Below are 27897 nucleotides of genomic sequence, written 5' to 3' on the forward strand. Positions count from 1 at the left end.
CAAGGATTGTCTGAGATTTGGACCCTGTTCATGAGTGACTGGGTAAACCCTGACTTTTCAGCCCAAAAAAGTGCTGGCTGAGAGTGCTGTGCAAGAATTAAAGAAAACTCAACAGTGCTCTGGGGAGAGCACATAGAAGCAAAGTGTTTGTCACTCCATCCTAGAGCAATGGGGCAGCAGATCCAAGCCAGCCAGCTGAACTGCAGAGAAAACCAAGGGCGATGGGTGAGGAGCTGTGGTGGATCTGTGCGGATCCTTTTTGAGGATCATTGTGCACGAGCTGCAGGGGGAAATGGATGAGAACTGGGAAGAGAGATCTCCTGAAGAAACAGCACCGGGCTGAGGAAATCCCGTGTGCTGGACACAGAACCTGGGAGACTGGCAGGAGGCATTGTGTGTCCGTGTGTCCGTGTGTCCGTGAGTCCGTGTGTCTGTGTCCCGCTCCTGCCCATCCGTAAGGATGCTTCTGTTCTGCCCGCTGCCAGCGGAATGGTGCCGGGCCAGTCGCACGGCAGCTCAGGCCAGGCCGGGCAGCAGCAGCAGCCGCCCCACCTGCCCGGTGTGTGCCAGGGCTGCCCAGGGCTGCGGGCAGCACCGGGGCGGGCAGCACCGCGCTCCGCCTCCGCCGCGCCACCCGCGCTGCGGCGCGCCCGGGGCGGGGACGGGACGGGATGGGAGCGGCGCTGCCCGGCGCTCCGCCCGCCGCCGGCACATCCCGTGGGGAGCCGAGCCGAGCTGTGCTGTGTTTTGCTGTGCTGAGGATGATGAGTGCGTGAGAGCCATAAAGCAGCGTCTGGGGCCGGGAGCGCCTGCGGCCACTTCCAGGTACAGTCCGTGAGTCCGCCGTGCGTCTTGTCCGCCCATCCGTCCATCCATCTGTGTGTTCTTCTTGCCAGCCCCGGCAGGACGGTCTCATTCCTCCTGGTGTTTAATCTCCTTCCTAGCTCCCCAGCTCTCTACAGACGGAGCTGCGCTTTTTTGGGGTATCTCTCGCTGCCGTGTGGGAGAAGGGAGAGAGACTTCAACCCAGCAGAAGAAGCACTTGGCGGTGCACTGTTTAGGTCCTTCTCCTTGTCCCCTTCCCTGTAGTAAGATAGAACAAGGTCCTCAAAGTGCACGATGTGATTTTTTTTCCGTGGCTATAATCCTTGGAGAAGCTTTCCCTGGTTTTCTTTAAGCCTGTCAGTTTGATTGATTCCTCTTTTTCTCGGATGGGAAGGATAAAAAAGCACTGATTTACCAGCTTGTGTTTGTTGAGCTGACTAAAATAGGTGTGTGGGCGGGGTGTGTGTGTTGTGTGTCTTTTGCTGGGCATCTGCTGAGTGTAACTGTGGTAAAACTTCAGGCTCCTGTGCTGTGCGAGGTGGCAGCAGTTCAGGGGTGCAAGGACTGTTTAATGACCCCAAATTAGTGTTAAATGACCCAAGAGCAGTGTGTTATTGCTCGTCAGCTACATCTACTGTAAACTAAGGCGGCTCTACCAAGCCGTGCCTCCCAGTCTGCCTGTGTGTAAAGCTAAATAAAGCACTGAGGGGTGAGGAACTCTTTCAGGGGAGTTCCCCTGAATAGAGCGGAGGAGGGCTGCCTCCTCTCAGAGGGCAAGAATGGCCTGAAAAATCAAAAGAGCCAGGAACAAAGAGGTGCTCTGTACCTCGGGCAGCTCTGTCTAAGCGAGGAATGTTGAGGGGGTTGCTTTCAGTGAGATTACCGCCTTGGTGGGCTGAGATAACATGCCGTGTGTGGGAAGTTGGGACTTGGGCAGGCAGGGCTGCGTCTCCAGGCTGTCTCTATTTTGAAAGCTGAGAATAGCTTCTTGAGGTATGGCTTCCTCAGGCTTATCTTACGGCTTCCAAATGAGATGCCTTGCAGAGAAGCTGATAATCAGCTGAAAATCAATGCTAAATATACTCAAGACAAGTAGCTAACTGATGAGCTGTGCTGGAGAGAACTAATAGGTAAGACCAAGCTCTGATTTTGGATAAGCCGTGGGGATATCACTCCTTTGAACAGCCAGACTGAAACAAGCTACTGTAGGTTTTGTTAAATCTTTGTAAGAGAGGAAAGAAGTTACTGATTTAGCAGGGGTTAAGCTCGCAGCTGTGCCACACACTGAGTAAAATGCTTTTTTTGTGTGGTGCACTGAATCCCTGTTGGTTTACATTCTGCATGGCTTCTCTCTGCTGAGGTTTTGGGGGACAGCACAGTGTGTGGTTGCCTGAGCACTGGTTGTGAGGGTTATCTGAACAGTCTTTGGGGATTGCAGAGTCACCATACCTGTTCATGGTCTGCGGGTGAGCTGCTGTCACACTGTGTCGGAAGCGACAGGCACAGCTCAACCCTGGAGCAGCATCAGTGAAGGAATATCAGCTGGAAAAGCTGACAACACGGGACTTTATTTTTGTAACTGAGTATTTAAAAGTGTGTTTTTCTTGGGTTGAAGACAGGAAGGAGCAGTGTGGGGATCATATTGCCAGTTTGTGCTGTACATCACTACCAGGGGCTGGTGTTACGACACGTATTAGGGCTGATTGGAACAGATTTCCTGCATTTCAGAGGAGGAGGCGGAATTTGTGATTGCACATACTTGAGCTTTTTTTCCAAATGTTAGTAAACACACAGGTGTACTCTGCAAGCACTGACAAGTACCCTTTGCCTGGCATGGGTATGAGGGACTGAGCCACATCATCTAATAAACACTTTGATAGAAAATGAGCTTATAAACAGAAAAGAGCATTTTGCAGCCACAGCAAGACAATACATAATTTACAAACAGGAGGCAAAGACTCTAGCTGAAAGCTGTAGCTAATTTCTGCTCTATTCTAACTGCTCTAAGAAGTGGTATTAAAAAACTAAATCACTATAGTGAGGAACCTGAATGGGTTGCACTTAGTAGGACTGTATTTTTAAATGGAAAATGTGCAGGATCATGACAACAATCCAGCTCACTCTCCCTAGGCGGCTCTAGAATAGCACTGCATGACTCAGATCCATGCATTGTGACTATTTTGGTTGTGATTCATTAAAATGCATCTTCTCCCCAGAATAAAATGCTCCCCAGGTCACCTGCCCCTCCCATGGGGTCAGGTACTGTGCTTGCTTCTTGTCACATCTGGAACTAGGGCCAGAAACACCAGGTAGTACACCAGCAGAGAGAGGAGCCTGGGAGCTGTGAGTCTGCATCAGCCAGCACAGTGAGACGCTTGGATTCTTAAGGAGTAAGACAGAGGATAAATAAGCTTGAGTCAGATTGGGGAGTGGGGTATTCTCTGAGATAATTGCTCTCATTGATACAAGGCCAGGTGCTTTCCGCATGAATGTAGCGTGCTGAACTGACAGTACTTGTCCATCAGGACTAGAGCTGATCCTCCCTTAAACATCCTGCAGGGATTCAGGCACTATTAGGCCATGTCTCTAATGATCTTTTCACAGCCCAGCGTGGTGTACATTTGCTCAATACCATACCTACTGGGTGGTGACTTAATCGGTGTAATTGTTTCAGGGCAAGGAGCGTTTGACCATCGATTGCAAAGCCCAAGGGTCCACCCTGAGTCGGGCACGGGAACTGCTGCTGGGTCTCCAAGGCTGACAAACCAGCATGTGAGGGGAGGAGATTGCTGATATGGCCCTGCCTGGACTGGAGAAAAAGCTCTTTTCGGTCATTTTGGCTATAATGTGCTTCTCTTTGATTTCCCAGGGAGTCAGTCAAGCTGATTGCAGACAACTGTTTTACAAGTTCTCTGTAGCTCAGACTCAGCTTTCTAGCTCTGGTCTAGAAGACACTGGCTGATACCCAGCCTGGATATAAATGGGTGTGAGGCAAGTGTAACTGATGCAGATTCAGTGTTGAACTTCCTTTCTTAACTGCCAAAGTGGAATCATCCATTTTTATCTTCGACCTAGGCATTGGAAAGTGTTTTTTTGTTGTTGTGTTGGTGGGTTTTTAATTGAAGTATTTCTGTTGCAGGTACTGTAAATATACTGCTTTCAACCTGCTGTGTGCCAAAGTGTCAGTAAAAATTCTGCACTGTTCACAGAAACATAAGGACTCAGCAACTGGGAAAAAAAAGATCATATTAATTGCTTGCCTTAAAACCAACTTTTTTCCTGCATCATTTACATGGCAAAGAGACATTTGGCAATGAGGTTTTAGGTAGAAACAGTTAAATTTAATTTAGTACTGTTATTTAACACTACAGCTTGCTGTTGTAAATTATAACTTGGCTGCCTGTTATGATTACAAAAGGGAAAAGTGCTTTCTTTTGAAGTGTATTGTTGGTTGCACCAGAGGGCCAAACATGGATGTCTGCAAAGAGCAACAATTTTGAGATTCAGAAGGTGTCTTGCTTTGATGGGGTTGAAGAAGGAGCCGTGTCAAGAGAGCTTCATGCTTAAGGCTAGTACCATGCTCCTGGCAGTAATATATTATATAACTTCTGTACACCTTTTGAAAAAAGATCTTAGTGCTTAATGAAAGGAAATAACCCCATACTTATCCCTCTTTGTACTGTCAAGCAGAGGAATGCAGTAATGAGAAACTGAGTGATTTGACTAAAGCCACGTGAGGAGCTTGTAGCACAGTCAGAAGCAGAGCAAAACTACCAGGTTTAAGCACTGGAATAATGCTGTTTCTGTTGGCTGTGGATGGATATGTGAACAGCTCTTGATGAAGCTGGTTATCACTCTGAAATGGCCCAGATCCATGCTCTGAGCATGCAGACAGAGAAGGTGGATCTTTTGGCTTTGATCTCCTGGGGTGGGTTAGGATTACATCCCTGTCACATGCCAAGGTTCACATCCCTGTCACAAAGAATGGATCATGTTCCCCAAGGTTAGTGGACATCTAATACCACAGAGATACTCTTCTGGTGATAGTGTAGGGGAAACTGCTCCCATCTCTGTTGAAAACATCAAATTCCAGTTTCGTCAGTGTGAAGTATGCAGGAGGCACAAAGCATGCTACAGGAATGCTGTAGATACAGAGCTACAGGACTCATGTCAGAGTTCTGATTCACTAGTGGGGGTAGCATAGCGTGGATGGCATCACAAGCCCCATCTGCCCACCCCACCCCACGCCCCATTCCTGGACATCTCAGCCGCCGTGAATCAGCTGCTGAATCACTCGTTTTACAATGTGATGTTTTGGAGTAAAACATCACTGCTGTTCACTTGCCTTGAAACTCCTGACCTCAGAACTGCAGCAGTCCGTCAGCTGATGGAGGATCAGCATCCCAGCTGCTGCTCAGCAGTGTGGCAGCTGGGATGGTGAGGTGCTCCAGTCTGTGGACTCTGCAGCTTGCTGCTTGGTGGAAGCCCTGACAAACCAGTCTGCAGCTGATTTGAGTCTCTTATAGCTGTAATATTTAAATACAAGTAGAGCAAATGGCAAAACTGTTCTGTGCTTCACTGGGTGCAATAAGTAGAATGCTGTGTTCTCCTGAAATCTCCACCCTGCTTCAGTAAGGTAAGGAAGTGTAAGGCTTTAGTTGCATTCCTGTGGGTTTTTCGTATTTAATATACTTGTACTCTTATGCCAAAGCTATTGATTTTGCCATCAGCGGTTGCAGCCAATTTCTTGACACTTTGCACTGGCCAGCCAGTAGACTGTCTGCCTTCCTGGGTGGTATTTCATTCGGGACAAAATTTAACTTACAGGACTGAGGAGGTCATACTCCGCTTGTGCTTTAGTTTGATTTTAAACAAAGTGCTTGGAGGACAGCCCATTTATGAACTTCTGCAAAAGAAATTAATCTTGGGGTGAGGGGAAGGAAAAGTTGTTTCTTAATATGATCCCAGTATTGGTTGTCCATCAAAACTTCCTTGCTTTCAGTCCAGCTGCCTGCTCAGAAATTTTGGTAGGAAAGAGTAGCTATATGTGTTGTCTGTTGTTTTAAGATGGGAGATATTTTATTGAATCCTTTGTCTGGCCCTGAGACTCTTGTTCATCTTTTTCCATTTCATTGATTCTGTAAATCTCTCAAGTTTTGTAAGAGTCACTGTGGAGCATGCAATGGACTGAACTTTTCTAGAATCTCTTGTGCCTTCTGACATTTAATTACTGCTGTGCTAATCCATCCTGTCACTTTTGTATATTAAATATATACTTATATGTACTTAATATATACTTACCCTGTTTGGATAAGTATTTAGATATTCATGTTTTAAACTTCTCTTCTGAAACTGGGATTATCAAAAAGATGTACAAGGTTAAAAAAACCCACACTTATATGAGAAAAGCCTTGTTTTGCATTCAAATGCTAAAAGGACCCAATCCAGATGAAGAAATTATCCATAAAATTAAAAATAACTTTAAAATTAACAAAAAGATTAATCAGTCAGTGATGGAACATACTTCATATCTTTTTTAATAATTGTGCCCTCCTCTGTTTTAACCTACAGATAGAAATCTCAGCAGCATTGTGGCCATGGTAAGAGCCAAGTTTGCTTTAAGAAATAATACGTTATAGGTGTGGCATGCTTTTAGTGCCATGTGTTTCGAGGCTGTTGCTTTTGTGTGTCCAGCAACACAGACAGATTGTATCATGTGTTTTGTTTGGGAGGAACACATGTCCTGCCCTTGCCCTGGACTGAGTAATTTTCCTGCAGCTGGGATTTTTGCTGTGATGCAGTCTGCCTGCATGTGCTCGTCTGGCACTGCAGCAAAGCTGTCACAGCCACCCTCAGCATCGTTAGACTCACTCACTCTTCCTGCCACACTGAAGAAGAATATGGGAAAAGGACAGACAGAGAGCTGGTTGTGGGGCTTGAGCAGGGGACATGAATTTACAGCACATCAGCAACAAAGAGGAATTTGTTTGTTTCCTTCCCTTTTTCTATGCTTGCACATTTGGAGAAATTCAAAGCATTCTTAAACCCCCCACAGTGTTCCTAATGCTCCCAAGTAAACACACAAATGTATTCATACCAATCACACCTTTGCAGTTCAGTATCCAAGGACTTTAATTTCATTCAGGATTCACTTAATTACTGTGCCAAAGTTCCCCTACGTGAGTGATCAGTCAGCAGTGCTGCATCTGACCTTGCCACATCATCAGCTCGATCTATTTATAGACCCAAGAAAGATGCACATTCAGGAGGAAAATGCCTCGACTTGAAATTCAGTCCCTGATTTATTCTTTGCTTACTAGGGTTTTTCATTTTCCTTTGCAGCTTACTGTTGCCTGAGTGGTTTTTGGAAAACTTAACAAAATTGTTCATCCTCTGCTGTTTTAGTGAAAACCAAAAAGTACTTTAAAGTTCAGTCAGGTTTCTTATGTCTACCTCATGTCTTTGCCTGCCCTACCAGCAACTGTGCAATATGTATTTTCTGCTGCTATGCCACTGTCCAGCATGGGTACTTTTGGTCCTCTTGTTCCTCTGGGGTGGATTCCATATGAGAGGTTCGTAATCTTCCTCTCAAATTCAGGCTGGAACAAGCCGATATCACTCCTCTTTTCATCTCCTATGTGAGTACGAAGTAATACTCTGTACTCTGCCTCTTAAAAGATCCATTTAATAAGAAGTAATTCTAGGAAGGAACTGTAACTCAAAGTTGGTGCTGAAGTCACACTCAGAATTGTATGGCAAATTCTTCACAAAGAGTGGAAACAAGAAGGCTTGAGCTGGGATAGTTCTGTCATCTTAATTTGTGCAAGTAAGGCACATGAAACACCCATCTGGGAGTTCTTCAGATTTCTTATCTTCTCAGTAGCTTGAACTGTAGAATTTCCCTTTACTTCTCAGTGCAAAAAAACACAAAAGCTATGTGAGCAGAGCACACACCTGCAGAGCTGTATGGAATGTGATGGGTGGCCTCTGTGTCTGGTATACTTTTGTTTTGGGCAGCCTGGGTGGATGCCCCGAGCAGTGAGAAAGGATTCCAGCTTTATCAAGGGCCTGGCTCAGGTGCCTCTGCACAAACACACATGGTATGGGGAGCAAACAAGAATTGGAGACATGCACATGCCTGCATGGGTGTGATATTGTCAACAATATCATTGGCATCACAGAGATGTGGTGGGGTGGCTCCTGTGGCTGAAGTATTGGAATGGAAGGTTGTGGGCTTTTTGGGAAAGACAGGCTGGGGAGATGAGGAGGAGGTGTAGCCCTGGAGGAATACAGGAAAATTCCATAGGAAGATAGGGATAAGGTTAGGAAAGCTAAGGGCCAGTTAGAATTGAGTCTAGCCAGACATGTTAGACAGCAGGAAGGGCTTCTGTAGGTATGCTGCCAACAAAAGAAGTAGTAGGGATAATGAGAGCCCTCTCTGGAACTTGGCTCCTGCAGGAAGTCAGTCTTTTGTTTTGCCATATCTCAGTTTTACGATGGCATTGGCAATAACAATGGTGGATGATAATCACCTGCTAAATGTGGTTGAGGCTTTCTGTATAGGGAGCAGCTCTGAGGGGATGTAAGTGTATTTCTGAAGTTTGCATCTTCTAAAGGGAGGTGTGCCTGGGGACTCAACAAATCCAGGCACCATTCCTCTGCCTGAGGGATATAGTGTAGGAGAAAACTGAACCTAACACAGGAGCTGAAAATGTTGGGCAGTGGCTTTAAAAGCACCTTTCATGGCTACTACTGAGCTTCTCAGTAAAAGGATATGAGCTGTCCGTATTGTTGCTTTTGTTTTATGAATCTGATGTGCAGCCTGAGCTCTTTAATGTAAATGAAAGCAAACTAATACAACCTGCCACGGTTTATAGTAGAAAACAGATTTTTTTTGTTGTTGTTGTGGCTGAACATAAAGGTTTGGACAAGCACTTGGCAGCCTGGAAGCTACGTCTGATTCCTTTAGTTTTGCCAAACTGTAACTTGGCTCCTGCAGGAGATGGTGTGGCTTTGAGCACATTGTCTTTGGCTCTGCCTTCCTGTTTACAGTGCTCTTACTGGGAAAGTTGAGACTTCTGTCTTCTCAGAAGCTACTCAGGGCCAGAATATGGACCCCAATGCCCAAGGTTTTATGTTCTCCATAATGATACTAAAGGCAGGAAAAATGTTGTATTCTTCTTTCCACAGTGCAGAGTTATTGACTTCTCTCTGTCACAGGAGAGCATCTCAGGAGAGCATCACTGGTAAAGCCAGGAAATTATTTCATTGCTCTTTCCTTCAAGTCAGACCTTTAATAAAAAGAAAACAAAGAAAAACAAAAAGAAAGCTACTCTTTTCATTCTTGGGAAAAAAGGAAAGAAATAAAGAGAGAAGAGATAAATGGGTTTCCATGTGATTGTTAGCCAAATGTTTCCAAAGCCCAGTTAAAAAGTTCCAGTTTTTAACTCCCAGGATATTTTTCACTCGAATAATATTTCTTGTCATGTTTTTCCAATTCCTGCTCATCAGATCTTGCACTGCTGTGCTTTATCAACAATATTTTAAGGTCCCAAGGTACTTCTACTCCATATGCCATGGATTTGTGGACCATTATCTGCTCTGTAACCGAATTTCAGTTCCACTCAAGTTATTCTGAAGGCAGGGTTTGGCTGAAGCTTTAGCTAAAGAAGCTTCTAATTAGAATTAAGCATGCTGCTTTGTGTCTCCACCTCCAATAAAATCCAGCAGAGGAGTCAAGGTCAAGATAGTATAGGAGTCATGCTGGAAAAACACATGTGTTGTGAATCATCCCATTGGCTATGCTATACTTATCTCTGTCATACTTTGATATCATCCCTTGTCATCGCATGGAGAGCGTGTCCTGTTCACTTCCAAGTGAAATCCACTTCTGACCACACAGCATCACAACTTGGTGTCTCACTGGAGCAGGACTGAGCCCTCTCTGTCAAGCAGCTTCCACAAATAGGTAACAAACAAGTGAGACAAATTTGTACCCTTTGGGACAGACTTCTGAAAGTTTTATTTTATGGTTACAGTACATCTGTTAATGGCCTGATGATTTTTTCTTTCCTGTTGATGAGGCACTATGAGACTCTGTCTCCAACCTGTCTGATTTGTGTGACATCAAAACTAATTGCTGGCTAGTCTGGCTAAATCCCTGCAGATTCCATTCTCACCCTGAATTGGGCTGTTCTGGTTAATATGAGATCTGGATTGAAACAAGTACTCTCCTTGGTGTTTTACAAGTGCTAATATTGAAGTCAAGTTGTTTTGCAGATGCAGAGTAGCCTTTCTCACTTCCCTGTGGAGTATTACCTTGGAACCACAGTGCTACAGATGTTTGGTGGGTCACAGTGTTTACACACTGCTCACTACCACTTGCATTTTGACTGAATAAAGTGCACTACGGTAGCTGAAAAAAAAATATGAATTTTGGTGCAAACAGGGCATCTTTCAGTGCCAGTGGGCTGAAGAATATTTTGGAGTTGGTTCAAGTCTTTGGCTTTATGTACACAGCGTGAAAAGCTAGGAAATACTGCAGAAGGCTCCTGTCAGGTCCTCAGTAAAGTTTTGTTGCTTAAACTGGATTAGCCTAGTGAAGAACCTGGAAGACCAGGAGTCTTTATGCATCAGAATGCTTTAGTGGTGCAGAGCATGGCCATGGCAGGGTTGCACCTCACCTGCCCAGTAATTTGAACTCTCTCGTACAGGAACCCTGTTCAGTCCTGCACTTCCCTCTCTTGTGCTGTGGCACGTGTATTCTCTTTATTCTTCTCCCAGTTCGCTGGGATGAATGGAATTGAATCGCTGGTTGAACAGCTGCACAGAGTGTCTGATGTCACTTTTCAGACATGGGGACTTTTCAGTCTTTCCCATTCTGATGCAGATATCTTTTGGCACCTCACAAGGTGGGATTAGCACAGGTCAGGCAGGCCAGGAGGCTCTCTCCGCTGTCCTTCTCTGCCTTTGTTTTTGGCTTTCTCTTACTGTTTATTTACTGAACCACTCAGTCTTGTGCTGGTTTGAATGTCTCCATTGTCTGGACACACTGCCAGCAGCAGCAGCAAGTGTGTGTGGTGCTTCAGGTCCGAGCTAAGGAATCTGGCTAATAACTTAATAGCTTCTCATCTCCACCGAGCTCACTCTGAAAAGTGCTTTATTGTGGGCTGGGGAGCACACAGATGGCAGCACTCTATTTATCTCCAGGCTGTCACACCACTAGTTGTTCTCAAAACGGGGTGCCTTCACAGGCTGGTGTTTGCTGAGGTCTGTGTCTTTAAAGAGCCTTTTCCCAAATAGGATTTGATACAATGGAGAGAAAAGAAACAGCATCTGCACTTACAATGATGGCTCAGAGGCATTAATGCTTTTCTCATGCACACACACATGCTCTGTCCACACGTGAGAGCAGCAGGCTGTGGATATTGTCCTCTCTGATCTCCCTTGCCTCGAAGTTGTGGGGAGGATTGGAAGCAAATGGCCATTCCCTTTTGCAGTTTATGTCTCTCCCTCAATGCCCATCAGCTCCCAGTCACTGCTGTAGTAGAGTTAGACCCAGCAGGTTAAGGGTTAAAACTGGACACAGATGTAGCTTGCCATCAAGCCTATAAAACCTAAGTTCCTTAAACTGACAAGAACTGCTACTCCCAGAAAGCAGGGAAGGAGGGAGAAGGAAGGAGTTTATAGCTCAACACTCAAGCAATCAGGGAGATTTTATCTTTTGGCCTTTCAGATACTGCATTACCAAAAGAGCTCTTGGGTGGTCATGGCCCCCTTGCTGCCCACCCACTGCTCTGAACGACTGAACAGCCTGCAGCACTGACTGATCTTTTCCTTGGAAAGACATTTTGATTCCACAGGCACTGAGATGCAGACTGATGAGTAATTGCTTTATTTTTCCTAAAGCTGGAAAACACAGGGCTGGGTTTTTCTCATTTTCACAGAATCTGGAGAAAAGGTTTAACAAAACTCTGAGTCTAGGCTCATCTTTTATGTCATTTGTGAACTTGGACAACAGTGGTAAGCAGCTATACCTAGGCAAGTTTTTCCAAATTTCTGTAGAGCCACTCAGAGAGTAGGTGGAGACAGATGCTCTGAAGCATCAGGCTTTAGCCTGGATCACACCTGTCACAGTGTTATTGGGAAAACCAAGCACCAATTTACCAGGGTGGAGTTGGGAAATGGGAGGTTTTGCATTGCAGTTCCATGGCTGTCATGTTGCATAAAGGAGACTGTCCTCTCACATCACCTCTTCAGGGCTTCACTTCAGTGTCTCTCCCTCTGCACTGGCCAGGGCTGTGTCAGCCTGGGACAGCCTGAACACACTTCCCAGCAGGATGCTGCTCTTAGGGAGCCACGCCCAGGATTTGCCCAAAGTTGTCAGTGAATGTTGTGCCACATCCCCGAAAGCTTTATAGAAAGTCTGAGTTCCCAAAGCCTGTCAGGATTCTTTTACCTCCTTCTACCACTTAGCCTGGACATCTTATCTATCCTTTAATAAAGAAACAGCAAGCTATAAAAGAAGCACGTGGCAATTGTGACAGGCAGTGATGAAAGCCTGTGTTGGCCCTTTCCTGAGAAGCCTGAAAGGCTTAGAAACAGTATGCAAGTAACCCATGGTGTGACACTGGGTTTTCTTTCTAGTGCAGTACTGTCTCTGGAAGACAGAAAACTCCTTACATTGTACCTTCTATGAATTATCCTTTATCTCTTTTGTGTGTCTCAGGAAAAGATGCCACAGACACCTCCCTTTGCAGCGATGTTTGACAGCAGCGGCTACAACAGGAACCTGTACCAGACCAAAGAGGACAACTGTGGGGGGCTCTATTACCATGACAACAATCTCCTGTCGGGGTCTCTGGAAGCTCTGATCCAGCACTTAGTGCCCAACGTGGATTACTATCCTGATGTAAGTCTGCACAGCCAGCTAACAGCCAGGCCTGATGCATCTCCTGAAAGGGAGCTTTCCCATGAGCAGCACAAGCAGAAAGTGTCACATCAGAGGGCTAGGGAAGGGGTTCAAGTGGCTGACCAGCAGTGATAAGATAATGTGTGCTCTACCTGAGTGCAGCACGCAATAACTCACCTAACCCAGGGAGTCTAATGCTTTATTACTCCTGCTGTAAGGTGAGCAGCCCTGCTGACTCATTTATAAAGCACATACCTGGAATGGCTTACTGCTTGATGGAATGTGTGTACCATTGACCCTCAAAAATCTGCCAGGCAAGCTGAAGAGAAAGGCATGACCACTGTTGTGACAGAATGAAAGTATTTATTGCAAAACCAAGCAGTTTTTAATGCATATTTCCCATTGCTCATCTGGGGTCCACGTGTATCTTTGCAATTATCAACCAAAATGTTGAACTAATACCACCCTGTTTGGAATCTGGATGTGAGAACAGGATGTTTGTCATTTGAGAATTTTTGACCTATCTAGGCACACCCATGCATTGAGACATTTTATATAATTCTTAGAGAAGAAGATAAAAAATAATTATATGAACAGGTGGCAGGAAAGGGCAGTTGGGGAAAACTGGAGGTGAGGAAACTGCAGCTCTGCTTGTTGACATGCTCCTGCTGAAGACATAACTCTACTTATATTCAGTTTCTGTTATTGTTATAGATCTGCTTACATTTCCAAGACAGGATCTTTTTTAACTTGGGTTAGAATTAACAGCAGCACAGAAATGTGCTTAAGCTAGGGCCTATCCATAATGCTTAGTGTAAACCTCAAATATGTAGCAGTTTAGACACTGGTTGATCAAAGATGATGGTTTATTCCAAGTTTCTAGAGCCAGAGCATTGTAGAATCTTTCTGGAGTGGGTGCCATAGATACTTAACTACTGGCAAAGTGGGAAATGGAATGGATATTCTGAATATCAATCTCACAATGAGTTCAAACCATGATATATGCAAAATCAAAACAAAATATGGAGCCTCTTCTCTTAACCTCACAATGAGTTACTGATTTTTATTCCGTAAAATTACTCTGTGTAGTTCCCTCCACTTTCACCCAGGAGACAAAGGTTTACTGTAGAGCAAGAGAAGATGAGTTGAAATGTTATTCTGAGTAATTTCAGGTAATGAGCTTGCAATAAGGCTGTGTGCAATAGGTGAGCTAAGCCACCTCTGCCCTGCCTTGTTTTGGTTTAATCTTGCATAACTTGGCTCAAGCACAAACATATAACACTGGTTCTGGAGCAATGATAAGTGTTAAATTACATGCTTACCTCTGACATAATTGCCTTTGGCACAGTCAGATGCAGTTTTCTTCTGCAGATAGCAAAGTATCAGGAGCAGATTTGTCAGGAAGGCATTTTGAGGAAATATAAAAAATGCTGGTAATTTATCTCTTTCTCTGTCTCCCTCTTGTTCACAGAGGACATACATCTTCACCTTCCTTCTCAGCTCACGTCTGTTCATGCACCCCTACGAGCTCATGGCCAAAGTCTGCCACCTGTGCATGGAGCAGCAGAGACTCAGTGACCCTGGCCTGGACAAGGTAAGATCCCACACCCCCAGGGACTCCCCAGTTCCCTGCCCAAACCTGAACACTCCTATTCGAGAGAGTCCTCAGTAGGATTGAACAGAATGAAAGCCTGACACAAGCAGCTAGAATTTGACCCTTTATTCACTGAGATTCACAGGAAATTTCCATGCTGCTCAGCCTGTCTTCCATGAAGGCTGCTGCTTCTGCTGCATTGTTTGTTTTACCAAGAGAATCTCTGAAACAGTGTCCTGAACAGCCAAAATCTGCCCTCTGAAAGTCCAAGGCAGGAGTTTTGTTGACCAGCTTCCTTGCTTCACCGAGAATCAGAAATCATTTCGTGGTCACTATGCCCAAGGCAGCCTGTGACCACCACATCTCCCCAGCAGCCCTTCTCTGTCCATGAACAGGTTTCTCACTGCAGTGTTCTGTAGTGCATGCAAAAGCCTTGGCACAACTGGAACTTGCAGCTTTCGGTGTTGATGGTTAGTCATAAGTTTTGGGAACACTAATCAATGCCTTGCACTGAGACACTCCTGATAATGAGGGGAGTCATTTCCACCCACCTGAGGCCTAATTTCCAGGTCAGTTAAGCCAATGAGAGTCTCTTCATTGGCTTCCATGGCCATTGGCTCTGACCTGTAATCCAATGCTGAGTTAAGCTTAAAAATTTAACTGACATCCATACCCTTATGCTCCACAGTATCCAACAGAGCAGAATTCTATTTTCTTTGAGTTAGATATTTCCTGCATTGCTGTTACATGTGACATTCCTCACTGATGTTTCCAAATAGAACTGGACACAAAAAATTGCACCAAAAATCCTACAGTTGTTGACTGAATGGACGGAGACTTTTCCCTATGATTTCCGAGATGAAAGAATGATGAGGAACTTAAAGGAGTTGGCACAAAGAATAGCCAGTGGAGATGAGGTAAGTTGTCTGCACTCAAAGTTATTGGTTAAAAAGGCGTTCCTTTTACTGCTTTGATATTGCTGTTAATGACATGGTGTGGCTCTGGGTGCTTACAAAATCTTACTATGAAGGTGCTGGTAGGCAAAAGGTTCTGTCTGTACCTAAGCCTAGGACAAAGCCACACAGCGTACACAAATCTCTTACAAAACATGGGCTTCTCTTTGGAAGCTTTGGAAGCTTCTCTCCATCCCCAAGCCCATAACATAATCCCACATTGTGCAGACATGCACAACTTGGTGGATGTTAGCATTTGTCATGCTAGTGATTCTGCTCAGAAGAAGCTGGGTAGCACAGTAGTTGAGAAATCCCTAACAATGTTGGTAATTTCTTGAGTAAGGTGTATTGGAATTGAGCCTTTGACCTGTAGGTCAATGGAAAAGTTATAGCAGGTTTGGGGAGAAGTTTCCAAAAGAGAACTGGACCAGGAAGAATTGTCCTTAATTATCAACTTAAGGTATCAACTCAGGAGAAGTTTGTCATATTCCTTCCTGTGGATGGAGCCCACAAGGAGCTCACCTGACCTTTTTCTAAATCCCACTTTTCAGATGAAAGTAAAGTTCCACGCAGGTATTGTGAAATATTTTGATGCTTAACTGATGCCTTTGTCTATTAAGTACTGAAATAAACTCAGCCAAAAGCCAAGGGTTATATTTACTTAGTGGAAGGCAATTAACAAGGTTTCAGCAAGCAGATCCTGTGTAGCTGGCATAATACTATGATTGCAAAAGACTCTGGAGTGGCATTTGGAAGAACTATAAACACAAATAGCAATTGCTAAATGGCATTGTGTTTCCAGTGCTCCTCAGGGACTGGTGTTCCTTACATAAGCTTTTGAATGATGGTATGGATGAGGCAGCAAACAGCACATTAAGAGGCATGGAGGTAAGCTGGACTGGGAGGAGCTGCCGAAGGCCCTGGAAGATTTGAGAGGCTGTAAAAAAGGATGGAAGAGAACAAACGTGAACTGAACTTGGAAGCTGAAATACATTTCAGTGTTGTCAAAGTAGGGGAAGGGGGGAGTGGAAGAAATTGGGGCTAGAGAGTGAGAAGCAGTATGAAATACAGATGAAAAAGAGAGCCAATTTGATGGGCAAGCTGAGGGTTGCTGCAAGAAAGCTCCAGGGAGCTTTGGAATGGGAAGAGACAATAGGTTTGCCTTCACTCCAGAGGTGCCACTGTTGCTTTGTTTCTTCCTCTTCTTAGGAAGGTAGGAAACTGAAGTTCAGTTCAAGGCAAAGTAGTTAAGATTGAGGGCTCACACCCACTTGAAAAATACTCACTGACACCAAAAAAAAAACCAAAAAAAATTGTTTAGCCCGGAGGATGTTGAGTTGGTGGATGCAAGAGTGAAATGAGAAGAGGGCAGGGGTGTCTACAGTGAAGTTTCTGGCAATGCAGACAGTTTAAGCAGTGAAATCATCTATTGAAGGGAAGGGCAGATGTACAAAGCTGCTAGAAAATGAGCAAAGGGAGCAATCCTACTCTGCTGAGAACTATAAATCCTTTCTAGTTGTAGCTTTGGGGTTTTTTTGACTTTGAGGTTTCCTGTAGAAAGACAAAGTGAAAGGAAGCACTGCAGTAAATTGGCTTGTTTTATTGTGAACTGCCTGGAACAGTAAATGGCAACTTCCTTGACCTTGCTTTTTTACAGATCACTTGGATTTTTGTGAGTCATTACCTTAAAGAATACAAAAGAAGCAGTTTCCTACTCCTGTTCACCACAGTTCTACTTACAGCTTCTTATTCCACTTCCTGAATTATTGTACTCCAGTTCTTTTAAGAGCTGTCAGTGAGAGTCCAACCAAAACCTCTCACCACACTAACATATTGCTCCTGCAAAACAACATCTTGGGGAAAAGCTTTGGAGAAAAGGAGAAATTCATCAGAATAAAGGAAATATTGCTGCCTTGGACTGATCATACTATAGTGTGCTGCCAATAGATTTTGGATGATCCTTTCTGGAGCCTCTTAGGTTTTGCTTTAATGGCTTCAGGATGGTATGTGGAATTTGGAAGTAACCACCTTGGCTGCACAGATCTATCTGCTTAAGAGTTGCATCCTGCTCCTGCTTAAATTTGTCACTCCTGTTAGCTTAAATCACTACATGGAAAGGCCTGCAAAGGTAAAAGAAGAGAGAGATAGTTTTATTATCTTCTGTTTTTTCTCAGATTCACTGCAAGTTTTAACTCTTGACTTCAGTGACAGCAGTCTTGATGCTGCAGAGAGAAACAGACCCTTTATTTATCACTTGATGGCCACATATTTGTTTTTTCTATGGTCTTAAGCAGAAGATAGAGTATTTTCATTTCTTGTAATTCCTTCAGTATTTGGTGGCACTTTTTAGGAAGTGGATTGAGCACACCTTTTCTGCTGTTCCTTGAGCCAACTGAGTCAATATTGAACCTGTGAGACAATCACAGTTTAAACCCTCAGCTGGTTTCCTTTTGGTCTGAGGAAATGCAAATATTACAAATTAACATAATAGAGCTTATCTTAAGTTGACAACAAACACAGGTATCAGCATCCATCTGCTGTGGTGTCACGCAGACTTTAATGCTGTCTTGTCCCATTTTGGAGGAGTTTTCTGACTGTTTGATGTCCCAGCAGATGTACCGCAAGAACGTGCAGCAGCTCCTCCAGAACCTGATTCGGAAGCTGGCCGCAGTTACCCAGTACGAGGAGGTGCTTGCAAAAATTGATGCCACCACGTCCACAGATCGCCTCACGCTCCTGAAGACCAAGCCCCAGTCCATCCAGAGGGACATCATCACAGTCTGCAATGATCCCTACGTTCTGGCTCAGCAGCTGACACACATAGAGCTTGTGAGTTGTTATGCTCCCGAGGATGACTTCATCCTTCCCCTCTGTTTGAAGTGCGGGTTCACAGGGGATGTGACTTGGCTGCTTCTGTGCTCTATTTAGGAGAGACTCAATTACATTGGACCTGAAGAATTTATCCAGGCGTTTGTGCAAAAGGATCCTTTGAATAATGACAAGGTAATTGGAGCAGATCTGGAGCAGTTCTGAAATACAGCATTTGCCATCAGGTGCACCATGAACTGGAAGTGAGGTCCAGCAATAAATGAGAACCAGCAGAAAACAAACTTTAGTATTCCCATTAAACATTTTGTTAATGCTTTTTTCTTTCTGGAGGACAACTCGTGAGGCTCCAGAACTCAGCCAATAAATTGGCTTAAATAAACACATTTCCTGGGTTTTCTGACTTACGCTAAGGGAGAATTTAATCCTGTGAATGTTTTCCCCAGGCCATCCATGCGGCCTACAGCTGGAAGAGGCTGAGTTTAACTTTGGCTTCTGCGTTACTCATTTTCAACATCTGTTCTTCCTTTTAGTAAACTGAACTCTCTGCAACCAAGTAGCACATGGGGCAATTTGCAGGTAGAGCAGACATAGCAAAAAGGGCACAGAGAGCTCTAGATATATGTGAGATGAAGGGCAAACATGCAGAGTTTTTAACCAGCTGTGATAGAGTTGTCATCTCCTTGAGTGCTGTTTTCAAAATTACTTTTTTTTTATGTTTTCCAAGATGACTTAACCTCTGTAAATGAACTGTGCCAAAGTCAGTCCATTAAAACTTGAATTAACTTAGAACTGACAAACAGAATAGAATGACTCAGGTTTACAATTTGATGTTCAGTCAGATGGTTTCTGAAATTAATTTTCCAGATAGAGATCACTGAAACTCCTGTCTACCCCTTTTTAGGCAACCCTGAGATGTGGTGTGGGAATGATTCCAGGATGATACAGAATAGCACCACTCAGGAAAGGGAGAATCCCCTCAAAATGGTAGAGCTGATCTCCCAGAGTTAGGATGTCCATTTATCATCAACAGCCAAACATAATGTGCCTGGCCTCTGTTTTCCTGCTGCACTTGCAGAGAGCTTAATGGTGTATCTACTCTGTCAGGAAGAGTAGGGAGTGGGACAGGAGTAAGGAATGAAACAGTGCTCATATGCAAGGGAGCTTTATGCAGGTATTTAGCCCTGACTTTGCATAAGTCTGTCCTAGGTCCTTAAAGCATCCCAGCAGGACTCAAAGCACCTGGTGAATTCCACATGCCTGCTTGAGTGCTTTACAGCTCAGAAGGAAGTTATACATGCTTAAATACCATCACTGCTGCTTTCCCTCTAAGCTTTCTGTCACATTGGGTAATTTGAGTTATTCGTGGCCGCTTGACAGTGTTTGGGAATGGCAAGGTAGAAAGCCAAAATGTCCCACAGGGAAAAGACAAAACTTGTGCTAAAAGTTGCTATTTTTCTTCTGTCTGTAGAGCTGCTACGGAGATCGAAAGAAGACTCGGAATCTTGAAGCCTATGTGGAGTGGTTTAACAGGCTCAGTTACTTGGTTGCAACAGAAATCTGCATGGTGAGCAAGGGCTTTTTGTGCTGAAAGGGTTTGTTTAGTCTAGTTGTCTAAAACTGTGAAGCCTTTTCAGATTTGATGCATTTTGGACTTTTCATTCTCTCAGTTCTGTAGTTTTTCCCATTTGGATGCAGTCAGAGCATGTCTGAAGAAGAAATAAGCTCAGTGTTTTCAGCATTAGACTGGCGCCTCAGCCTTGTTCCTTGTGACAGTGGTGATTTATTCTGGGTTAGTCCTTCTTGGTACAGGAGCATGTCTGGCCTGCTGTTCTCTCCTCTGAAAGCCCCTTGTGAATTGAGGCACATTCTCTCCTCTGGCTGACCCACTGCTCTGCTGTTCTTCATACCCTTCTCAGTAGAGCCTCTTTGCCTGTTGTCCTTGCTCTCTCCCTGCCCAGGATTTGGTTTGTCTTTGCTGTGCTGAATGCTTTTCAACACAATAATGTGGCTTCCTGCACATGTAAAGGATAGTGTAAAGCTACATATGGAAAAGACTTTTAAATAGGAAAGACTTTCAACAGCAGTGTTATTTCTTTTGGGGATGTGTCTGAGTGCTGTTTTTTACTGAGCATAACCCTCCAAATGCATCTCTTGCAGCCTGTGAAGAAGAAGCACAGAGCAAGAGTGATAGAATATTTCATTGATGTGGCACGGGAGTGTTTTAACATTGGCAACTTCAATTCCTTAATGGCTATTATTTGTAAGTATGTGTACTGAGATATTATTTTGTCCCTGTTTGAAACAGGATGAAGGAGGTGGAGTGCTTCACACAAAAGTCTACTACTTAGCTTTGTCAGCAGCAGGAAGTTTCTCCACAGTGTTGTAGTGATATGTGTGTAGTATAAATTTGGTATAAACCAAAGTTTTCCTTGCAATTCTTCAGAGACCTAAATCCCCACTTTTTAAAAACAGCTTCAGTGCTCAATTGGAATAGTAACTTTCCCTGCAATATGGAGAATTGATGTCTTCCATAATTTTTATCACATCCTAGTAGTTTAAAAATTCCATCCCTCTATAATCTGACAGAAAAATACTGGGAATATTTTTTTTTAATTTGAAATGTGAAAAGTTCATAGTTATGTGTTGCTTTTAATGAAATATTTAAGAGATGGTGTTCAGAACACTCATTTGAGATTTTCTACTGTATATATGTGTTTTATCAACTCTATAATAACAATAAATACTGCCATAGCATTTTTTTAGAGCTTTCATTCTATAAGAGATGTAGGTCTTTTTTCCAAGGTTATTTTGGAATTTAAAGAAAACAATTACTCTGATTTCTCGAGTAGCTCTGTTGAAAATATTTGTTATTGTTAATAGACATTTTGCTTTAGAAATCTTTACTGGTCCTAGCTACCTGAAAGACGTTTTTTCTTTTAAATACTCCAACAATCTCTTTATCTTATATCAAGCTGGCATGAACATGAGTCCTGTGTCTCGATTGAAGAAAACCTGGGCAAAAGTGAAGACAGCCAAATTTGATATTCTTGAGGTAAGTTTGGCTAATATTTGAACAAGAGACTGTTAATACCATTTTACTGTTAACTGCTCCAAAATGCAAGTTTGGTTTCATTATGACATTTAATTTAGTATGTTTGTGCTCTGAATGGATATTCTAGAAGATATGATAAGAATTGTCCAGCTGACTGCTGCTCTTTTGATTTGGAAGAGGAAAATTGAAGCTTCTTTTGGGTTTTTTAATTCCCAAAGCCACCTCCTAAAAGTAACCAAAAAAAGAATTAATTGACAGTTACCTTGAGGTGATAGAGACTTAGGTCAAAGATCATGCAGGTGCAGCAGTGTAAGAGTTGGGCTTTACCCAAGAGAATATGTATTGGCTACTGATACATGTTTGTTGTGCTGAATGGGCATTTTTTAAAATAAAGTTCTCTTCTGATCAAATGAACAGATAGAGAGAGACTGCTGTCCTCTACAAAGCTGTATTTGTGGGGCTGTTCAGAAGACCTTTTACTATTTAAGAGTTGCTCAGTTGAAAAAGGATTGTGTGTATCTCATTATTTGCATTTTTTCATGCCTTGTAGCATCAGATGGACCCTTCTAGCAATTTCTGTAATTACCGAACTGCTCTGCGTGGAGCCACTCAGAGGTCCCTGACAGCTCACAGCAACAGAGAGAAGGTGAGTTTGCAAATGGCTTGGCAGTGGGAAAAAGGGAAATGTGCTTGTTAAGTTGCATGGTAAGCCTTTATCCTTGAATTCTGATTCTCAGCAGCTCTGCCCCTGGTGGGCTTATAGAAAGCTGCCAGATCAGTGTGGTGCTGAACTGGAAGTCCAAACATTAAATGATCACTTTGATTATTTAATTAAAATAAGTACATTGCCTCAGATCTTTTTTTTTTTGTTTTTTTCCAGAAACCTGTATCTCACACACCTTAACACAGGTGGAAAGGCTGACTAACATGAGGTTGCTAGTACTTAGCTCTTATAGTTGCTACTTGTGCTAAACTTTGATTCATGGCTTAAGGTGGAAAAGCTTTAAAACTTACTCATAAAGGGTATTCTAAAACTCAAATCTAGACAGAGCTGTGGAGTTCCCATCCTGTGTATAGTCTTTAAATGCAGAATCTCAGATGCAGTTCTTGTGGAAAAGAATCAAATGGCTTCCTAGCTGCTCTCCATTTAGAAGCACTTGCTCATCAACTCCTTATGACATTAGGATTTCATGCTGTGTTTAATAAATGTGATCTTGGAGTTCATGGAATAAACTACCAGGCAGATGAAGCAAATCCTCCATGCAGTCTGCTGGTCTATACTGTTGTTATACATGGAATATCTTTCTGAGTCCTAAAGACCTGTTCACATATGATTCAAAGTACCAGAAGTTTGAATGTTGTAAGCTTACTTCTTTTCATGTTGTAAGCTTACTTCTTTTCAGAGAAAAGTCAGCTTTAAGACTTCAAAGAAAGAACTCACAGATACTGAAATATAGGCTGGTGAAGTGTTCCATGGAAATAATAAGTGGTATTTTGTGGCTAGCACAGGTTTTTCCCACGAGAATTCTTCTTGTGTTTTATAAATAAAGATAAAGTTTGGATGTTATTGGAACAGTGTCCCAGAACTTGGGCAGTGCAGGCCTGGCCAATCAGGCCTGGGGGAAGGCTTCTGACTGACCAATCTGGGTGACTTTTGAGAACTCTATATATGTGATGAAATCAAAACAATAAAGGTCATTCCTTCTTGCCACTGAGAACTGGTGCTTTCATTACTTTGCTAGCTGCTCAACAGCGACAGTATTTGTTTTCGCCCTGGTTGTAACAAGGATGTGTTGCTGTGAAAATTTCATAGGATGAAAATTAAAATAGGACCATTTTAAGAAAGTAGGAATGTTCCAGGATTCTCCAAAGAAAATACTTTATTCAGGTGGCAGGAAATGCTTCATTTCAAGCCAATCAGTACCAAGGTTCCATGACGTGCATGAGCTCAGGGAACTGTAGTTCAAAAACCATCTGTGCTGTTACCCCAATATTCCCTGTTGTGCTTTAATGTGCATCTGGCCCTCATTTACTAAGCAAGTCCTGTCAAGAGGGAAAGCTACACTACAAGATTCCCTGCAGGAATTACATGTAAGAAGAAGGTGCCTCTGAGCATTTATCTCCTGGAATTTGCAAGGAAGAAGGAAAAAATGAAAACAAGAGGGACGTGACATGGAAATGAAGGGAGGACTTTTTTTGTGGAGAGACCTGTATTTTAAAACATAGTGAATGCACAGTTTTTGTGTAGAGATGTAGAGACCTCAGTCCCTCAATACTTTGCTTACCTTTTGAATCCCCTGACTTCCTTTCATTTTTCTCTGTAGACCACTGTATCTTGATTCAGGACCAGACTGATAATAATGCTGTTCTTTCCCTAGATCGTGATACCTTTCTTCAGCCTCCTGATCAAAGATATTTACTTCCTCAACGAGGGTTGTGCCAATCGCCTTCCAAATGGTCACGTCAATTTTGAGGTAAGTGGAGCACCCAGTGGGGTTTTAATACAGAGTCAGCCCCTTTCACAGAAAACTGAAGCAGATCATGCTCCAGCTTCCACTGGCTTCTGGGAGTGCAAACTCAGACTGGAATTTGAGTATATCTGCTATTTCTCAGAGGAGATGAGAGGTAGTCAGGAAAAAGCAGTTTTATCAAAGATGGAGTGTTTATAGAAACTTTGAGTATTCACAATTGTTTTTAGTGGGGAAAAGAAAGTCAGGACTTCTTCCCAGTGCTCAAATTGATCTTAACATTTCAATTCACAGGTTTATTATAGTAAATGACAAAATCATTCAAAATAGTATTTTAGACCTTATCTTTTAATTCCTCACATAAAACGTTTGTCATTTGTCCAGATAAATAGACAGTATTTTCATACATGTAAGTCACAGATTGTCTCTGGAGAAAAATGTGATAGAGCAGCAGTGAGGGAATTTTTGACTCTCTTGTCTTCCAGTAGTTCTTCTGCCTCTGATTTCCTGCTTTTTATCTGATAGGGTGAATTACCCAGTGATTTGTTTCCTGGTACTTTCAGTTTTGCTGAAGCCTGGGTCATTCACACAAAAGTGCAGTACAATTTCAGTTGTAGTCATAGTCCTGAATTAGCCCAAAGGTTCTAAAACTAGGCTGTGCAATGACCTGGAATGTCCTCTTGGTCAAGGAATCCATGTGCACTTGAGGTACATCAAACATTAATTGAAAGAGTTTATCAATTAATGACATCAACACAGTACATAGGGAGTGTTTACTTTTGTCATAAATTTCCAGCAAGAAAATATAGTAGTTCAGATTAGCTAACTGACAGGAGACATCTGGATTTTGAATTGTCAGTATTAAGCATCTGATGTAAAAATGACTGTACATCATTGCAAAACAGAAAGCATGAGCATCATCAAAGTTAAAATTTGGGCAAAAGGAGTATTACCAGCTCCTTGAAAAAAAAAAAACCCTAAGTGCACTTCATGATATGCTATATTTGTATTCACAACAGCAGTTTTAACAAGGTGGAGTGGGAAGTTACCACAGCTTGAAACAGGAACACAAAAGTTAGAAGCTGAGTTGTTGAGTCAGATCATATTCTATTGTATCTTAAAAGCCAAGGACAATCAAAGCCTTGGTCTCCAAACCAAGATCTCTCCGTCTTTTTAAAAAAATGTTCAGGGTAAGCAATGCTGTTCAATAAATAGCACCTCTTCTGATTCGTGTTCTGACAGAAATTTTGGGAATTGGCAAAGCAAGTCAGTGAATTTATGACATGGAAGCAAGTGGAGTGTCCTTTTGAAAGGGATTGGAAGATTCTGCAGTACTTACTCACTGTCCCAGTCTTCAGTGATGATGGTAAGGAGCTCTGGACTTCTGCAGGGCTAGTGTCACTGGCTGCTGCTTAATCTCTTTCCATGTTAAGTTGTGGCTTCCTCACAGTAGAGAAAGACTGTCCTGAGACATCTCTGTCTGGCGAGTAAAAAATGCTTCACCCTTAAAAATGGCAGAGAATATAAGATTTTTCTTTTATGAGCATAGAGTCTGTGAGAATCAACATTGATTCCGAAACAGAATGAGCTAAATTGATGTGGTCCCTCTAAATGTCATATGAAATGTATTTATATGGACTTTCAGGATACTTTGCACTAAAGCGAGCTCCTGAAGGAAAAAAGAGGGACTTCACTGGCTACTTACAAAGCACCATGTCCCTGGGCTCATTTTATTTTCTCTTGAGTGCTTTCTTCTCCCCATGCTTTTGAGTTTCCGCTGGTTGATTTTCCCTCCTCGGGGTAGTCTTTGTTCTCATGCACAGTTTGTTAGCATTGTCTGGGTGCAATTATAAGCAATGCTATACTTCCTAATGGGATTCTGAAGCCCTAATCTGAGGGATGGATAATACATGCCTGCTTCATTTAACTCAGTCTGCTTTGCAGGGAGAGCAAATTTTGAAATGCCAGTAGGCCTAACATAATGTGTTTGCTTCTGATTGCAGCACTTTACTTGGCTTCCTATGAAAGCGAAAGTCCCGAGAACCACGTTGAAAAGGACAGATGGAAGACACTGAGGTTTGTGTCAGAGGTTACCCAGATCAATAAATAAATAGAATGGGACACAGAGCAAGCATCAAACAGTTAAAACCAAATGGCATGTTACATGCTTCAACAGATGGGGCACGGCATGGTTGTAAATCCCCCCTCCAATCTGGGACTCTTGGAAAAAACAGAACAATCAGTCTTTATTTTAAACCCTCTCAGTCCTTCTTTCCCTTAGGAAATGGGAATTAGAATAAATAATTTTCTGGTTTAGTTTCTTAATGTTACTCAGTGAAGGAAGAAAATACTTTCTAAACTCCAAGAAATCCCCACTTCCTCATAAATACTATACAGAGCACTCTGGATTCCACACAGATGTTTTCACAGCTACTGCATCCCTTTCTGCACCAGCCTTTCAGACAGAGCTGAGGTTTGCATAAAGGTCACTCTGGGGGAAATGCATTAATGAAACCAGTTAACAATTTATAGTTCAGACTGGGGAAAAAATATTCAGCAAAATCCTATTTTTGGTTTTTCTTCTACTGCTATTGGAATGCAGCCTCATCAACTCTTTGATTTTACTGATTAGGGAAGGATCCGTGAACCATTATGGCAGGGGGATGTAACAATTCCATCTGAGTAATTCCACTCATTTTGAGGAGAAGGCAGAAAGCAGAGAGTTACTCACATCAAGGCCCAGACATTCCACATTACACAGGGTGGCAAGATGAAAATCTGCAGTAACACGCATCTCAGTTTCACAGCTTCCTTATTGTAGTCACTCTGTCTGAGAAGATTTCCGTCATTCTAATGATTGTCTTTCCCCGTCTGCATTTCCCTCTGCCTTTCAGGTCAGCGCTTCTGGGCAGAGTCTAGAGCACACCATGTCTGCTGCTGCTGTGTTACGTGGATTGCCAAGGGGCATGGCTTGGTTTATTTTTCTGTGCGCTGAGTGGCACTCAGAACGATGAAAGATGTGCAGTCAGTTGCGATATCTTGGCAGCAAAGATGAAAGAAGTTAATTCAAGAACAAACAGGCAGCTTCTCCCATGTGACAGATGAGATAAAATCACAGCCCACTCAGCTGGGATTAAGGCTGAAGTATTGATTGAGAATCCTTTGAAGATCTCAGATGCCGCCCATGAATCATTTCACACCTGGATGGGATGGAATATTCTTTCCTTTTGCTGCAGCTTGCTGCTACAAGGACTCTGCAGAGCTGCTACAAGAACTCAGAGGAGGTTAAGGAGGGGAAATATTCACCATTCCTTTCAGTGAAACCCAAGTCTGCATTGAAGAGCTCCCATTTCTAATAAGCTGAATATATCCCAGAAGTTTGGGATTGCTAAGAAGGGAAAGGACTGGACACAATAAACTGGCTGCTGAGGAGAATTTCTCCCTACCACTGTAATGGTGGCTGGGGTTTTTTTTCTTTTACCAATGTGTTTTTGAGTTGGCTGCTGGCAGGCAAACTCATTATAAGTTATTTTAAAAATGTAAAATAATAAAAATCAAGGCTGTGGTAGAAAATACACCTGCTATAAAAAGATAGTAGCTATGTACCTCTACAACTTCTAGGGAGGCTTTTTCTTTAGTTCACTTCTTTACAAATAACCACTACATGCTACAGACATTCTTATTTTTACTGTGCAGTTTTGTTACTCTTAATTTTCCATACTTGACCTTCTTCTTATATTAGGTTGGACAAGCTGACTTTTCTAGAATAGTCTTTGAGAAACTGGCATACAAACTGTGTTGAAATATGAGAGTATGTTTTTATTAAGTAATTTTTATAAATGCTTTTTTTTGAAAGGGCAACAGTGGAGAACACAATCCACTTTGACTGAAATAGCAAGATGCCAAAAAGAAAAAAAGAGGCTTCTTCTTAACTCCAGCTATGAACAAAACAGTCTTCCTGTGTGTTTGCTTTAGGGATTATGTTTATGACTGTGAAGTAGCTCACTGTGGTACACACCTAATAAGTTTTTAGTAGCTCTGAATACTTAGTCACTCTATCTATCCTAGGAGGAACCTTATTGAAAAAAAGATACAAAACAAAACTGTAGCTGTAGATCACCGTGGAAACAAAAATCAATAAGTACATACTTGTCAAAAAAAAAAAAAAACCAAGCAAAAAACAACCTATTGCAATTGTTCTGCTACTGTTATTAAAAAAAACAAGAAAAAAAGTAAGAATAAATATATTTATTTGTTGCACTGCA

At 42.8% G+C, this 27897-nt stretch overlaps 1 protein-coding gene across 2 annotated transcripts; it reads left to right on the forward strand.

Moving 5' to 3' along the window:
- Positions 1 to 670: 670 nt before the first annotated feature.
- On the forward strand, positions 671 to 27897 carry RASGEF1B (RasGEF domain family member 1B). Of its 2 annotated transcripts, none has more exons than XM_085058081.1 (14): positions 671 to 825; positions 12554 to 12736; positions 14208 to 14330; positions 15110 to 15247; positions 17897 to 18112; positions 18212 to 18286; positions 19581 to 19676; positions 20270 to 20372; positions 21085 to 21164; positions 21715 to 21810; positions 23543 to 23638; positions 24875 to 24998; positions 25636 to 25708; positions 26527 to 27897. In XM_085058081.1, the coding sequence occupies exons 2-14, from the start codon at positions 12560 to 12562 to the stop codon at positions 26549 to 26551; spliced, it is 1422 nt and encodes a 473-aa protein (XP_084914207.1). In that variant the 5' UTR covers positions 671 to 825; positions 12554 to 12559; the 3' UTR covers positions 26552 to 27897. The 2 variants fall into 2 exon arrangements, with proteins under 2 accessions (XP_084914207.1, XP_084914208.1); XM_085058082.1 differs by lacking the exon at positions 671 to 825 and adding an exon at positions 5364 to 5461.

Source organism: Lichenostomus cassidix, chromosome 4 (genome assembly GCF_008360975.1).
Source record: "Lichenostomus cassidix isolate B80296 chromosome 4, HeHo_3.0, whole genome shotgun sequence".
NCBI classification, from domain to species: Eukaryota; Metazoa; Chordata; class Aves; order Passeriformes; family Meliphagidae; genus Lichenostomus; species Lichenostomus cassidix.

Excerpts from the sequence above, each read along its gene's own strand:
- RASGEF1B (XM_085058081.1), top strand. The coding sequence starts at position 12,560 with ATGCCACAGACACCTCCCTTTGCAGCGATGTTTGACAGCAGCGGCTAC. Across the intron at positions 20,373-21,084 it reads TTCCTTAATGGCTATTATTT|CTGGCATGAACATGAGTCCT; the intron begins GTAAGTATGTGT and ends TCTTATATCAAG. Across the intron at positions 24,999-25,635 it reads CCCAGTCTTCAGTGATGATG|CACTTTACTTGGCTTCCTAT; the intron begins GTAAGGAGCTCT and ends TTCTGATTGCAG.